A 16,270-nucleotide genomic window follows, 5' to 3' on the forward strand; every position below is an offset into this window, starting at 1 on the left:
ATGACCTCTGGAACCCTTCACAAAATGACTTCAGAAGTAGTCATAGTATGGAGTCAGCTCTCATCACCGCAACTAATGTGATGAGAATGCAGGTGGACCAGGGTGGGACTGCTGTTTTAGTCCTACTGGACTTGTTGGCAGTTTTTGACCCTATATCATCATCACGTATGGTCAAGCAGCTAAACCAAGTAGGAGTGGGCAACAAGGCGTTGAAATGTCTTCACTCCTTTCTGGTTGAGAGACGTCAGATTGTTAGCTGTAGTTAGTTCAGGGCTCAGGCTTTCAGTCTCCCTTGTGGGGCACCGCAGGGCTCCACGCTTAGCCCCACTCTTTTCAATCTGTATGTTGTGCTATTTGCAACCCTGATGAGAACTGTTGGTTTCCAGATTTTGTCATAAGTCGATGATACTCAAATCATTGCTTCCTTCACTGATAATCTTTTTGAAACATCTGATAGTTTTAAATGCTGTATGACGGGGGTGAGCCACTGGATGAAGAAGAACTTTAAACTAAATGCTGACAAGACGGAAGTAATGGTCTTTGGAGCCCAGCATTCTGTCTGGTCAAAGCTTTGGTGGGTGGAGTCATGTGTGCCACTTCCCTCCCCTGTGGATTCTGTCAAAAACCTTGGTGCATTATTGGATACCTCTCTTATGTTCAATCTGCAGGTAAATCGTACCACCACCAGCTACTTCCTTATTATTTGTGTCCTCAAAAAGATCTTTCCGGAGGAACTTCGCAAAGCAGAGGTCATCGCGCTGTTCACTTTTCGTCTCGACTATTGTAATGCCATGTATCTGAATATCAATAGCTACTCATTGAATAAACTTCAGACAGTGCACAATGTGGCTGCGTGGCTCATCCTCAACATCTTGAAACATCTTTCTGTGAAAGAAGGTCTTCGGAATGCACTGGCTGCCAATTAGAAAGCATGTGATCTTCAAGGCCCTTAGCATAGAGCATCTTGCATTTCATGATAAGGGAGGATTGGCAATCAGGTCCACCTATCTTTGGTACAGGCCGACCAGGCATTTGAAAACAGCCTCTGGCTGTTGTAGTCCCTAAATTTCGGAAAGCATGATGGGGTGCCTGCTACTTCTCTGTGGCAGCTGCGAAATTATGGAACACCTTACCTAAATACATCGCTGAGACCGACTCCTTCGTCACCCTTCAAAAACATTTTAAAACTTGCCTTTTCGCGTCTTAGGCTTTTACTTTTTAGATTTATAAGATTAGCTGTTCCTTCCTTTATTCTTCCTTTTTCTGTGGGATCCTAGATAGGGTTTTGGAATTCCTTAAGTGCTGTGCCTTGATACTTGCAGGTTAAGAGTGCTATATAAATCCCTTTTTCATTAAACTTCAAACATAAAAACTTCACTTCAAGTCAATGAGGAGATTAAATTCCCCAATTTCTTTTTTATAAATCTCACCACTTTAGCACTCTTCTCCCAACCTTGCCAAAATGTTGGCATGTGTGTAATCCTGGGTGTTTTGTTTTACATTTCTAAATTGCTAACACGTTGACATGCCCTATGATCCTAGTTACGCGTGACTGCCCGCACCCGTTATAGAAGAGGGCAGCCATTCAAAGTTGGTTACACATACACAGGCCCGGAAAAGGACTAATGACATCAATGAAGTTTGTATTTACAGTTCTAACATCATATCCGCTTGGAAAGTGAAACATTTTGTTCAAATGACCGACATGCATGTTTTTACATTAAAATACGAACACATTATGGGGCAAATGTGAAAGCCCCTATCGCCACGGGAACGTCACTTTTTGTGACGTTCCCATGGCGATAGGGGCCTTGCCTTATGTACAAGGCAGCGTTAAGCCACTTAACGTGACTTAACGCTGGCTTGTACATAAGGCACCCTTTCACGCTAACTTAGCATAAAAGGGGCGCGCAGTGGGTGTTGTGATGGGCATTCCAACGCAATACCCATTGTATTTGACACTGCCCCAAATGTACAAGGATGGCATACATAGGAGGCAGCACCAAAATTAAGACCAGCAAGATCCTGGTCTTAAGATGGCAAAACAAGGAGAAATTATTTCTCCTCGTTTTTGCTTTTTCCATGTGCGCTGCCTTGTGCAGCACACATGGAAAAAGCAAAATGCCAAGGTTTGTTTATGTACAGGAAGGTGTCCCTTCCTGTACATGAACAAACCTTTTAAAAAAATGACATTTTGTAACTTTCATGTTTGGTGCACGAAGCAGCACACATGAAAGTTACAAAATGGCATTTTAGGATTGTTTATGTGCAGGAAGGGACACCTTCCTACACATAAACAATCCTCCCCTGCACACAGACACCCTTGCACTCTGGTGCAAGTGTGGATGAGATAGCAAAGGCCCAAGGATTTCAAGGCTTTAGACAACACTTGAATAAGTGTGGTTGGTTAGTGGATGGAGACACACTTGAAGCTCTGGACCTCTTGGGCTTCAGGGTTTGAAAAAACAGTTTTGAGAAGTTGTAAGTGTGATCTCCACATAAGATTGGTTTAATTTGCCAGGATTAATATCCGTTTTTCCAGCTCGTAATATGAAGGACAAAGGCATTTCTGTTTGCAGCAAGGTTTCTTTATTTTTATTCATACAACAAGGACAGCCGACACGTGTTTCGCCCCCTCTTGGCGATTTGCGCCGGGGCTTTCTCAAGGCTAAATGGGTTAAATCACGTTGAAAGTTCCTGTTTCAAGATGTGTACATTGTCCGTAATATAAAAATATATAATTCTTCAGTAATAAAACATTTCTGTTTAGGCTAATGACTACGTTCCTAAGATCCTCCCGGCATGGCTGATTCCTCGGTCAGGTCCATTTAGCCTTGAGAAAGCCCCGGCGCAAATCGCCAAGAGGGGGCGAAACTCTGGTGCAAGTGTGCCTGCGTTGGCGCTAAGTTGTTAAACTTAGCGCCACGCCATCGTAGGGGGAAACGTAAGACTGCACCACATTCCTTCAAATAGGGTGCAGCCTTGTGTTTCCGAAGTGGCGGAGCGAGTCGTTAAGTCAAGGAGGCTAATGACACGCTCCGCCACTTTCATTGTACATATCCCCCTATGTTTTTGGGGCGTTTAAGTAGTTTAAAGGCCGGTCTCCTTAATGGACTAACTAGGTAGGCCTTTAGTAACTCACAAACTACTGCGAGGACTCTGCCAAACAACCCTGGACACCTGTCAGTGCCTAGAAGCAGTGCCAGTGGCAGGCTTTGCGCTTTATAAATACTGCACACCATAACAGGTTCGGTTAATAAGTAGAGCTAATAACATAAGCTAATAAGAATGCTAATCTGTTAGGAATGTAAAATGACTGGCTTGCTTTGTGTGCACGTGCCTGCCTTGAGACACAAACATAGCTGAATGGCAGGGCGGGGAAACCCCTCAACTCTGGCATCCCCGGGGGGCATGGGCGGTTCCAAGAACTGGCAGGGATCCTCGGGTAGCAAAGGTGTTTTAAATGCCCGCACGTTGTCTTGTCTTTATCGTTGTGATCTGCAGCATGGGGGTGTGTCCATCGCCCTGGGTCACGCAGGGCTTGTGCCTTGCCCTGTTTGCTTCCTCTGAGGGAGGGGGCAGCTCCTTAGGCTGCAGATAAGTTGGGAAAGGTTCTCAGTTTTTTTTTGTCTCTCTTTGCCTGCTGCCCTCTGCTGAGTGTCCCCCTTTGTGTTCCTGCAGGTCTCGGAGAGGCGTGGGGGCACCCGCCGCGCCCCAGCACCCTGGACAACGTGGGCCGTGAGCTGGGATCCCACCTGCTGCAGGTACTGCTGAGGGCCGTGGGGGGGGTGGGGTGGCGGAGGCATTAATGATTACAAGCAGCCTGGAAACAGGTCACTGCCCACAACTAATATTTAACTCTTCCAGCTGCAGGGGGAAGGGAGCCGATTAAAGGCAGGGCTTTAAGCGAAGCGTTTTTAATCACTTTCTGGTTTTATGTACAGGGCAGGACTAATATTCCAAAAATATTACTAACATCTCTCTCGTGTATATCCACACGCACTTATGTCGGTGCCTGCCACAGCACATCTGAGCCCCCTCATGACTTCTCGAGTTCTGCAAGAAGCAGAAGACCTGGGGGCATATTGTCAAGAACGGCGTTACAATTATCGCCAGTTTAGCTGCAGAAAACTGCAGCTAAAGCGGCGATAATAGGCTTGATAATATGCCCTGGAGAATTGCAATAGAAGCACATGTTCACACCAGAACATGGACTTCTATTGGAATTCTCAAGGGCATATTATCAAGCCCATTATCCCCGCTTTAGCAGCAGTTTTCTGCCGCTAAACCCGCGATAATTTTTAATGCCATTCTTGATAATATGCCCCCTGGCTCTTCGAGTAACCTCCCCCTGGGGGGCACAGCCTACCAATCTGCAGAGCACCTGGATACCCTCATGGGTGCTTTCAATGTCTCCTGCTCGCCACGACTCAATTTCCTTCTCCATTCTTCTTAAGTCATTATTTTACCTCTATTTCTCACTTGCTCCCTCCTTTTCCCAACCCTTCCACCCTGTGTATTGTGAATTTCTTTCCCCCACCCTTTCACTCATCACCCTTTCCAATCCTCTCTTTCAGTCTTGAAACTAACTCTTTCTGTAACCTACTTTCATCTTATCAATTTCCTCACTCCTTCTTTGTTTTCTTTCTGCCTTTCTCTCTTCCGCACTTTTTTTTCTCCTTTCACTTTTGCAGTCTCCCTTTGGCTTTGCCAGGTATCTTTGTCTCTCTCCTGCCCCTTGTCTCTACCGTTCTTTCTTACGCTTTTTACCACTTCTTTCTCATTTCTGGCTCAAACTTCCTCTCGTCCGTCTTTTTTCTTTTCATCTCTCACACTTATTTTTTTTTGCTGTCTCTCAGAGATTACACTCCCCCTTTCTGTTAACTCTCTTTTGGTTTTGCTCTCTCTTTTTCCTCACACTGTATCCCCCTTCTTTTTCTAGCTACCTGTTGTTCTTACTATCACTTTTAACCACTTAATCACCATCTTCCTCTCCCCAATGTTCTCGCTTTGCCTCATTCCCTTTCTCTTTATCATTCTCCTCCATAGCTACCCTCTCTAAGTGCTCCTTCTCTTTATATCACCATCTTCTCTCGAGCTCTGTATCTCTTTATTTTTCTCTTCCTCTCAAACTTTTCTTTCTTTCTTTTTCCCATCTCTGTCCTTCAGCCTCTCTTCCCCTTTCTCTTCTCCCTCTTCTTTCTCTCTTCCAACACCCTGTATCACTTCCATCTGAAGACCAAATTCTAATTCTGTTGCATTTTTGCATTGTAGCATTTTTCTGTTCAGTAAAAGGTAGCAAAACCTTAAGTGTTTGGTCTCTTATACAAAGTGCTTAGTTTGTAAATGAATAAGTTCAGAGGCCCAAAGTTTTGCTCATGCAGATGAAGCTATTTAAGGTTGGGGTACAGAATACTAGGGCTGCACTGATTTAATGCCACTTTAAACCGCTTTAATCTGCCACAGGACACTCCCTGCCCCTTTACTTTACTCCTGCAGGTTCCTTCTTTCTCAGTTTGCCATTGTATTGCAGTTTTTCTTTTCCTCCTTCTTTCCCCTTTGTGTGTTTCCCTCTTTTGCTCCAGGTTACACATACTTTCTTCCACTCTCTCTTAATCTCTTCTACCCTCCCGCCTTCCTTTCCCCTTTGCCTCACCCTTTTCTCGATCATTCTCTCTCCCTCAGTGTCAATAATTTTTCAAAATCCTTAAATTGTAGTGACCATGTAACAAAAGCAACAGTGAGACTACATTTATTTCCGTATAATTATGTCACCGGACACTTCGTTTGAAACAGAAACATGGGCCTCCAAAGACTTCTTGACTCTGCTGCATACCTTGATTGAGGCCAACTCATGAGCTGAGACAGACACTGGAGAACACAGAAGAATTATCACCCACACAATAAAATCAGGGCTTTAGGTGGGCAGGATACTTCTGGGTCTCAGTAATTAGAAACGCACATTGAAACGGGCCCCAATTGGGCTCTATATTCACGTCTTTTAACTTTACTGGCAAATACCACTGATGGATTTCTCAACAATGTCTGTGAAAAACATTAAGGTAATCCATGTCAGGGATTTTATTCCTATTTATATTTCACATGTTTTACTTATATCATGACTGGTTAACTACACTCATGACTACTGCTTGCTTGTTATGCTATTGTCTTTTTAATCTATCTGTTTTAACATTGAAGTGACACCGCCTTCATGGGGTGCTGCCAGATCTTCTACTGTTCTAGATTATGACAATATTACTCGAGGGTCCTGTTTGCGCTATATAAAACTTTTCACATGAATGATATAAATAAACCTTGCACCAAAATACCGGTCGGGTGGAACACTATAGGAATCACAAAAATGTACTTTACATGTTTAAGTCACGCCCTTAAATAACATAGGCCACTACCCTTTTAAAGACCTCTACTTTTTGGATCCCACTGAATAAAATCAATGTGCAAGGCTTAACTCGCTGAAGCAGGCCTGAGAGAGTGCAGAGAACCTGTCAACATGAAAAACTCATTCCCTGTCCTTGGGGAGGAACTTTTCTAACACGTAGGTCCGTAGAAGGACTCCAAAGACAAGACCGCCCACTACACTGGGAGGCATATTCTAATAGCATGGTCATGGTCCGTTTTTTATAGAATCTCTGGGTTATTAGGCTTCACTTCTCCATATTTTTTAAATAAAACATACTAGAGTTGAAAAAATGATGGAAGAAAACTTTAATTTATGCCATTTTCTAGTGGACGCGGTCACGAAATTATCTCCTGGGATACTAAGAAGGATCTCATGGTTGGGGCAGGTGACACTAACAGCTTAAGGGACTGATATCTGACATCAAAATCTGCTTCCAGATAATGATATTTAAAGTGTGGCTCAGTGTTCAATACCACTGCGCAAATTACAGTGAGTTGCTGCTTGGGAGCAATTGTGAGCAAGAAAAATAAAGATATGCAGAGAGCTAGGAATAGTATATTAATTCAAAAGAACTTGGGTATTGTTGATACTTCCTCTCAATTTTATTGCCACATGGTTAAACAATGTAATCCATGTGAAAGCAGGAACACAAAAATAAGAAATATGCCTGTGTAAATACATTTTCAGCAGACTGCAGTAATTCAAATCAAGGTGTGTTGCATTTCTTTAAGTTTTTCATCTTGTAGTGAAATGGCAAGGCACGTTCAAATATTTTTAAAGTAGAAATAAAGATAATGGTGTAGATGGAGTCCTCTGACAAACCTGACAGTGACAACTGTTAGTATTATAGAAAAAAAGCTTCTGAATTTTAGTGCTAGACATGTGTGATCATAGCAAAGCGGATACTTATGGAATGTGGACGCATGGAGCAGCGCTTTGTTCTTGTTCTTGTTTTGTTCCTGAAAGTGATCATTTCGAAGAGAGTTTTGACTGAGTGGGCATGGAGGCAAAAGTATTAAATCAGCCTGTAGAAATTATTTCACCAAGAAAAGACCAATCTTTTGCCTACCTCAAATATGATTTTGTCAGAAAATGTGAAGATTAAGTGGCCATTAAACGTGCATCCATAAATTCGGCCAACCCGCTTTATCTTCATTCAGCCCATTGTGTATGATGCTATCTGTGTTGCATGGATCTGTATGTGTGCCAGTCTGCTTGCTGATTTTTTTTCCCAATTAGAAGCTGTGTATTTATTTGTATTATTTCTGCCAACTACCTTTATAAACATGCTCCTAATTATGAAACTATTCGTTCTTATAATTCCTTCCAAATGGCATATTCATTGTTTATTTTTTTAAACACAAAACTGCTGCTAATGATAACAACATTGTCAATTATCTGAACATTTAATGTTAATTACATTAATAGCATTAATAATAACAAAAACTGCTGTGATACTCTGTGTGGAGAAGACACTTCATGTAGGGAAAGTCGACTAATAAGTGTGCTTAATTAAAAGCTTAAATAAAAGTTGGGGTATTTGTGTTTGTATTTATAATTTCAAGAACCCGGCATTTAAGTGGAATGGGTGCTGCCAGTAATCACCACTGACCCCAATGAAAATATGACAATGAAAGGATCCCTTCAGAACCATATAGTCATGTCATTAACTTTATAAAGGGAAACACTGAACTTATTTTCAACATTTGAGTGTAAAAAACAGTTATGTAATGCTTGTCAGTGATCATGTTGGAAGGTATAGAGGCGTTCTGTGTTTTTATTCTTCGTGTAATTTACTAATCTTGCATAGTGCGACCTTTTAACTTGATTTGACTGTGGGTGAGTTCAAGGTGAAGGATGGTTGATCATGATGGGGTCCAATTAAGAGCCCTGGAGTTGAGGCGGAAAGCATTGTGAATTTCTCACAGTGCCTCTCAACAGAGCATAAAGGTATTCAGATTACAAGCCCATCGAATTCTTGGCCTATCTTCAAAGTCACATATGTGCAAATTGAAATGACGATTTTATTGGAAAAAGTTTGAGAAGGGTACACAGATGAGGAAAAACTGACAGCCACAAAGGCAATGGAAATGCAGTCTTTTCAGATGGTGTGTGGGAGTGGGTGTGCGCGCTTGTGTGCACAAGGTAAGATTGAAAAGGCTGTGAGGAAGAGGAAGCAGATGCACTGTAAGACATGCAGAGTGTGGGATCTCAAAATGAGATATGTAGGGAGAAAAAGGTTGTAAGTGGCTGGTGCAGAGGGAGGTATTTCAGAGGAAATTGGTGCAAAGGGAGAAAGGGAGCGGTTAAGACAGTGTGGACGGCTCTTTATTTTACAGGCCTTTCTAAAACTGAATTCACAATCTCACGTTTTCAATTTTTTTTTCACAGACTCATATTAAAAAATTAAAACATTTTGATTGCAATTAATCAGAACAATATTATTACTCGCCGAATGCTGAATAAAAATCAATGCGCACAAGCACTGATTTGGCTAAGCCAGTAGATCAGGCTTGTTTTAGATTTATGTGTTTGTTGTTGTGTGATACTTTTAGAGACCATCAACACCTTTTTCATTGCACGTCAAGTACTTCCAGGAATGGCATTTGTAAAACAGAGACTGCAAACCTTTGTTTTAGATTGCACCATTATTAAATGGGATGTCTCATACTAATATAAGTTGAATATTTACATGACGTCTGACGTAAACAGGCTCAGGCAAAAAGATATCCAGTTAGTCACACTATGAAGAACATACAGGTGCTGTGGCTACTGGTTACATGAAACCATTAAAACACAGCGCTGTTCTGTCTGCTAGCCTTCGCACTCTTTATTGTGGATGAAAAGAGTTCAATGTGTGCATTGTGTGGCATGTACTTTTTTCTAAAGACAGCTGTCCCTAGACAAAAAATAGTTGAAAGACAATAAATATAGACCCAATCAGTACTATATTGTAGAAATCTGTCCAGCTGGACAGATATTTAATGTGCAATCAATTCAATATATACAAAGATTAAACAAGAAGCAGTTTTAAGTGGGACACAAGCCTGTATCCAACTTTAGCAAGAAAGACGTACAACATAAAGTGAAGGGTTCAGGCAAGGGAAAATGTTTGTTTTCAGCACATTTCTCATAGAACAAGTAGAATATACAGTAGACACCATTACACAAAAATTAGGACATTTTAAACAAGCGTATATGGTGTACAAGGTGTCGATGGTGTTTCGATCCCTTAAGAAAATACTGGGATCATTTTCAGGACATTTTAATAAGCATGCACTTTACATATGTCTTATTTGCATAGGTTAATGGCCAAGCTGCCTATGGAGGCAAGATAGAAAATGACCGGTGTGGGATCATTTAAATAAAGGTCTGGGTGCAAGTACGAGGGATGACGTACCGGAGGGCTGAGACTGGGTAGCAGGGTTCCAAGATGATGATAGTTCAAGTTGAAGCAAGCCGCTTGTGCGCGTTCGAGTTAGATTCTTGTGCCAGTGCGGTTAGGGAAGATCCAGAATATATATTTAACAATATAAACCAAGCCGTGGATGCGGTCTCGAGAAGAGTTCTGGAACCATGCGTCTTCAGTCAGTCACAACATGAATGTTGCCGGTCACAGATCTTCCCTAACCGCACTGGCACAAGAATCTAACTCGAACGCGCACAAGCGGCTTGCTCCAACTTGAACTATCATCATCTTGGAACCCTGCTACCCGGTCTCAGCCCTCCGGTACGTCATCCCTCGTACTTGCACCCAGACCTTTATTTAAATGATCCCACACCGGTCATTTTCTATCTTGCCTCCATAGGCAGCTTGGCCATTAACCTATGCAAATAAGACATATGTAAAGTGCATGCTTATTAAAATGTCCTGAAGATGATCCCAGTATTTTCTTAAGGGATCGAAATGCCGTCGACACCTTGTACACCATATATGCTTGTTTAAAATGCCCTAATTTTTGTGTAATGGTATTTACTGTATATTCTGTTTGTTCTATGAGAAATGTGCTGAAAACAAACATTTTCCCTTCCCTGAACCCTTCACTTTATGTTGTACGTTTTTCTTGCTAAAGTTGGATACAGGCTTGTGTCCCACTTAAAACTCCTTCTTGTTTACTCTTTATGTATATTGAATTGATTGCACATTAAATATCTGTCCGGCTGGACAGATTTCTACAATATAGTACTGATTGGGTCTATATTTATTGTCTTTCAACTATCTTTTGTCTAGGTACCGCTGTCTTTAGAAAAAAGTACAATTACCCAAAGGTCCCTGACCAATTACGAATTGGGTCTCCTCGTCCTTTTACAATTTGTGTGGCATGTACACTGTACATAGTGTGTGAACCTTATGTGTCATACGTGCAGTGTATGTGCTTCTATGTTTGTGCATACAATGTGTAATTTATATGCACTGCATACAGTGTGAAGTTTGTGTAGGGTGTACTCTGAGTATCGTGTGTGTACGTGTACAATATGTACATTGTGTTCAGCATGCATAGTGTGTACAGTGTGCACATCCGATAAACAAATACCACACAACTAATGTGATGGTGGTCACTGTGGTGCCTAGCTAGGCACACAGTAGATCATTAGTAAATAGCCCTATTGGCATTCGAAGTTAGGGTATACTCAACTTCAGAGTGCCAATCAGATTGAATGAGGAAACCTTGCCCACTTGTTGTGGCATGCTTCATCCTTGGCAACTTCATCCCGCCCTGGTAAGATGATACTACCAGGGCGGACTCAACCTCATTAAGAGGGAGTTTTTTTTTTTTAATAAAAAGGACACTGGAAAAGAAGGACTCCGGATCAGCACATCATATGCCAAGTATGTACGTAGTGTGGAAGGTATGTATGCGTGTGTATGCTAGTCGTATTGATTACAGTTCTTCCCATGTGCCACGGATCCATTTAGAAGGGTTGTGGTGAACTGTTCTGCCTTTAAGGTTAATATTTTGCTTATCCTGTAAATATTGCAGCTTCATTTTAGTTGTGCCTAACACAAAGCTTCATGCTATTTAATGTCATATTCATAAATTGACTAGGAAATGTAGAAAAAACAATAATACTTGACATTTATCAGTATGGCATATTGCCCAAGTAGCTGTAGATAAGTAGCTGTAGATGTTGTACAATATTCAGTCTGGATTTTTATATTTTTATTAAATGGATACATTCTATTTTATTGGCTTGGAAATATATTTTAGTCTTCTGAAGCACCCATACCAATTTACTAGATTTTGCCTGGGTATTTATTGAAATGGTATGTTGATTTCTTTGGTGTTTCCTTATCTAGCCCCAGGGAGGCAACGTGTTGTCTCAGCAGATCCAGTGGTGTATTTATTAAATGCTATATTTAGTAAAACAGGCACTGGCAAGCTTGATTCCATGATGCTCCGTGATCACAATCATGGAGTAGACTTGATCCAGTGAAGCTGATGCCTTATATAATAGTTCCTGTATTCACTTCATTGTTTTGCTGTGCATCAGTATGTATATACATTGGGGAGTGAGCCAATGTGAGTTAGAAAGCCAAGCTACTGGCTAAAATTAGGACACTACATGACACACGATATGTAGCTTTTCAAGCACACCACTCCCCTCCTACGGATCAATATATGAGGAGGGTAAGATGCGAGTTTGAGAATGGTGCTGGAGCCGAGTGGAAGGATGCCACTCGGGGCGGACTGAGAACCAGAACCGGCCCTGGCAAAGTGCTCGGCCGGCCCCCCTCCCCCACACAGGAGGGGACCGCACTATGTGCCAGGGCCGGTTTTCGACCGTTTTTGTTACAGGGCCGTTTTTGCAAAAACGGCCCTGTAACAAAAACGGCCCCTTAGGGCCCAAAACCGCCCCCCAACCATGCGGCCCACCGGGGGATTGCCCGGTGCCCGCAACGGGCAGTCCGGGCCTGATGCCACTTAGTGAAAAGGAAAGAAGGTAGACTATATCCCGTAGATTGAGAGTAATAAAGGGCTAGATATATGACGGCTTTTAGTAGTTGCAATTGGAAAACCGGGCTTTTTGCAACGGCTAAATAGCCTTTTCACATGTACTAACGCTATTTTGTGAGTCTGTAAACTATTACTGACTCGCAATATAGGGTTTGCGAGTTGGTATTAGGAAGGGGCGTTTCAAGGGCGTTCCTTCCTAATAGTGAGGCGGAGGGGTATGTATGAATGTTTTGCGACCGGAATGCTGTCGCAAAACATTCATATTCAACTGACTCCATGAAGAAGGTGGTAACCCATTTGCAAATGGGAATGGGTCCCTTGGACCCCTTCCCCTTTGTGTATGTGGGCGCCAACATTTTTTAAGAGCAGGCAGTGCTCCCACAGACCACTTTCTACTCTTAAAAAATGAAAAGGAATTTTTTTATTTTTTCTGTTTTAAATACATCCTGTTTTCCCTTAAGGAAAACAGGATGCATTTAAGGATGTACATTTTATTGCTGTTAAGATAGGGAGTTCTCCTTCGTCCATCGCACATGGTTCCTGTGGTTGTAAAATAATAAGAAAAAAGTGCAGATGTGGTGCCTACTGATTTCTTAGGAACCTTCCACTGTGTACCGGTGACGCTAAATATCAATGCTGCCTAGCTTTGATTCCATCTCATGCCTTTTTCTTCCATCATCCTACATTTCTTTTCTTTTTAGCTCCCTCTTGCAGAATATTTTTCATTTCTGCTTACTTCACTTGCAAATGTTTTCCTTTTTTTCGTTCTTCACCCATTCTCCTCCTTCTACCCTCTTCCGTCTTAGGGTTAGCATTACTGAAATAAAAAATAAAAAAAAGTCTGATGATGAAAAATTAGCTTGCATGTATGTCTCATGCAAACACCGCCACAAAATATGCACTGCATGATCTGTCAGACACTATGTGATATAGCCCTGACTTCTCGATTAGTTTTCCTGGATATGATGTAGGAATTGTCAGCATAAAACTCAATCGCAGGAGTTGCGAATAAATTACCTGTGCAAGCGGGCACATACACAGGCCAATACCAAAAGTGGGACGGGGGAGGGCCACGGGGAACACCACACAAAACCCTTAACCTGGACAGTTTGAATCACCAAATTCCTAGCTAGCTCAGCGAGTTAAATGTTGCTGCAGAAACCAGGAAAATACAATGACGAATGCTCGTGGGGCTGATTTATTTGCCGTCCTTCTGAGGTTGAAAGCATGTGCTCCTTTGTGTGGGTTATTGGGAGATTCTCTCCTTCGAGTGCATAGAGACAGTGCGCTTTCTAGCATTTTCTCAATAGTTCCTAGAATTCCTATACACTCTCACTTTCTCTCTGTTAATGTCTTGCTTGGTCGTACCTCGCCTGATCTCTAATGTCCTTCCCTTTGTTTAGACTTTGGACGGCTTCATCTTCGTGGTGGCCCCGGATGGGAAAATCATGTACATCTCGGAGACCGCATCGGTGCACCTCGGCTTATCACAGGTAGGTGAGCACGTTATCTGCAAACATGTGTTTCCCCCGGCCCTCCAGGTGCGAATAAAGATAGCCGCACAGGCGGTGTGTTTACTCGGGGTTAGCTTTACACATTCCTGCCTGGTTGGCATATATACAGAAAGCGATAAGGGCCCCCTATCCCCTCATAGGCACACACACCTGTGCGCGTGTGAATTAAGGAACAGCCTCGGTGCAGCCCGGCTGTGGCCAGGGAGCGTAGCGTTTCTCCCGACAGGGCCATGTGTACCAGGAAGCTCTGATAACCACCCTTCTCTTTACCACAGGTAGAGCTGACCGGAAACAGCATCTACGAATACATCCACCCCGCGGACCACGACGAGATGACCGCCGTGCTCACAGCCCACCAGCCCTACCACTCGCACTTCGTCCAGGGTAATGTTTCCTCGCCCGACGCTCACTTGTCTCCATTGTGGGGGAGCCCGCCCGCCCGCTCTCGAGTCGTGACCCCTTCTTTGTCATTTTGTTTTTGCAGAATACGAGATCGAGCGCTCCTTCTTCCTACGCATGAAGTGCGTGCTGGCCAAGAGGAACGCGGGCCTGACCTGCGGCGGATACAAGGTGAGTCACGTCAGCTGCCGCGGCGCGTGCTGTACACGTCTCGGAAGTCTGCACTAGCGCTGCCGCGGCTGCTCCGCGTGACCTTGGGCTGAGACTATTATATAAGATTTCTAGGGAGGCTGAGGTGAGCGCTGCACCACTCCCTGGTTACCGACCTTTACCCAAATATTGTATTCTTGGCATAGTAATGACGGAGGTCATATAACGAACGGTAAATAAAATGACACAGCACATCGCCCCTCCCCTCAATCCTTTTGCTCAATATGGCTGCGTTGCATTTGAATCCACCTGGTAAAAGAATGTGAGCCATGAATATGCTATAGTATGTTTTTTTTATGGTAGCGAAAACACGAAAACATTCTGACTAGCAGTTGGTTAATATTAACTCTGGGCGGTGAACTTGGCTCAGCTCGCGGAGTTTGTGGAGTTTCCCGCACTCTGCGTTTTGCGGAGCTCACGGAGTTCCAAAAAACTCCGCTCCGCGCAACAGAGCAGTGTTTTTTTCCTTGCTCGCGTTCACCAACGCCAAGTTGGCGAATGCTAGCGAGGAAAATCCACCTCCCAGCGAGATTTTTCCTCGTTCGCGATCAGCGCGAGCCTGGAAAATAAACCTCACAGCGAAATTTCTCAAAGCTGGTTGGGGGGGGGGTCAGGTTTCTCATTGTGAGTGGTCGCGTATGCTCGTGACCGCTCGCGTTGAGAAAGTGCCCGTTTGCCTTGCGAAAGCTGCTGTTCGAGTAAAAATCTACTTGAGACGCATAAAAAGTAAGCTTGAGCTGTACATGATGCTTTTCACAATGATTCCACAGTGGAGACAAGCGTCCGGCACTGCAATCACCGCAAACCGCATTTTCCTACCATAGTCTGCCGCTTGCGGAGCTCCGCGTAGTGCGATGGAGTTTTTTTTGTACTTCGCATAGTTCCGCGTAGTGCAACTCTGCGAACTCCGCCCGGGGTTAGTTAATACGTACAAGCTTGCTTTAGCATTGTATTTAGGACTTTTGATGAACAGTTATGGGTAGATACGTGTGGAAAAAGCAAAGCAGAAATGCTGACCATATATTATAAATAGGGCTCCCGGTTTTATGGTGTTTATTTTTCTAACATTTCCGTCTGTATTTATCCTCATTTATTTTTTGGCAATTTTAATCATATTTCTCCGCATTTTTTTTGTGATTTGAGAATAAATGAAGTCGTAAAATGGTATGTTTCCACATTTATTCAACTGATAAACATGCACTCATTCTTTGCTACCTGTCACTTTTTAGCAAATTAAGCTGCCTAAAATAGAAAAAGATTACACCCCCAGGTAAATATCAGTATTATAATTAAGGCTCCCTGTTTTCCGTTTTAACTGATTTTTACAGATAAATACAGACAGAAAACATTAACCCCTTCCGTGCTCCCCCCAGTGCTGTGCACGACCAACGGCCGACGCAGCCCCACCCTCCCTTTAGAATGCCCGCACAGCGGCGGAAAAACCGCAGCGGTTAAGGCGTTAATTTTCTTGTCTGTATTTATTTTTAAATGTGGATAAAAACGGAAATTGGGTTGCTTTTTGAGTAATTCTAAATACTGTCTACAATGACTGCCAGGCCAAAAGATGTGTGGATTGATAGATAAGGGGGTAAAAAAGAAAGGAACATGAGTAAAGAGGCTTAACAGCAGTAGATATGCACAACGTTGATACTGAAATTTGCATATTTTCATATAAGTGCACTGATTTATCTTCTGCAAGTGTTCACAGCACTGAAACCTGGCAGACATTCAAGCATGAGTACATATTTATCGGTTAAATAAATGTGGAA

At 42.9% G+C, this 16,270-nt stretch overlaps 1 protein-coding gene across 1 annotated transcript in view; it reads left to right on the forward strand.

Annotated features, from left to right (window-relative positions):
• The window catches only part of SIM1 (SIM bHLH transcription factor 1), a 231,227-nt gene that overhangs the window by 120,403 nt on the left and 94,554 nt on the right, over positions 1 to 16,270 (forward strand). Inside the window, exons 3-6 of the mRNA XM_086926669.1 lie at positions 3,682 to 3,764; positions 13,782 to 13,871; positions 14,168 to 14,276; positions 14,377 to 14,462. Coding sequence (XP_086782795.1) covers positions 3,682 to 3,764; positions 13,782 to 13,871; positions 14,168 to 14,276; positions 14,377 to 14,462 — 368 coding nt within the window. The remainder of the gene's footprint in view (positions 1 to 3,681; positions 3,765 to 13,781; positions 13,872 to 14,167; positions 14,277 to 14,376; positions 14,463 to 16,270) is intronic.

Source organism: Lissotriton vulgaris, chromosome 6 (genome assembly GCF_964263255.1).
Source record: "Lissotriton vulgaris chromosome 6, aLisVul1.2, whole genome shotgun sequence".
In the NCBI taxonomy this organism is placed as follows: Eukaryota; Metazoa; Chordata; class Amphibia; order Caudata; family Salamandridae; genus Lissotriton; species Lissotriton vulgaris.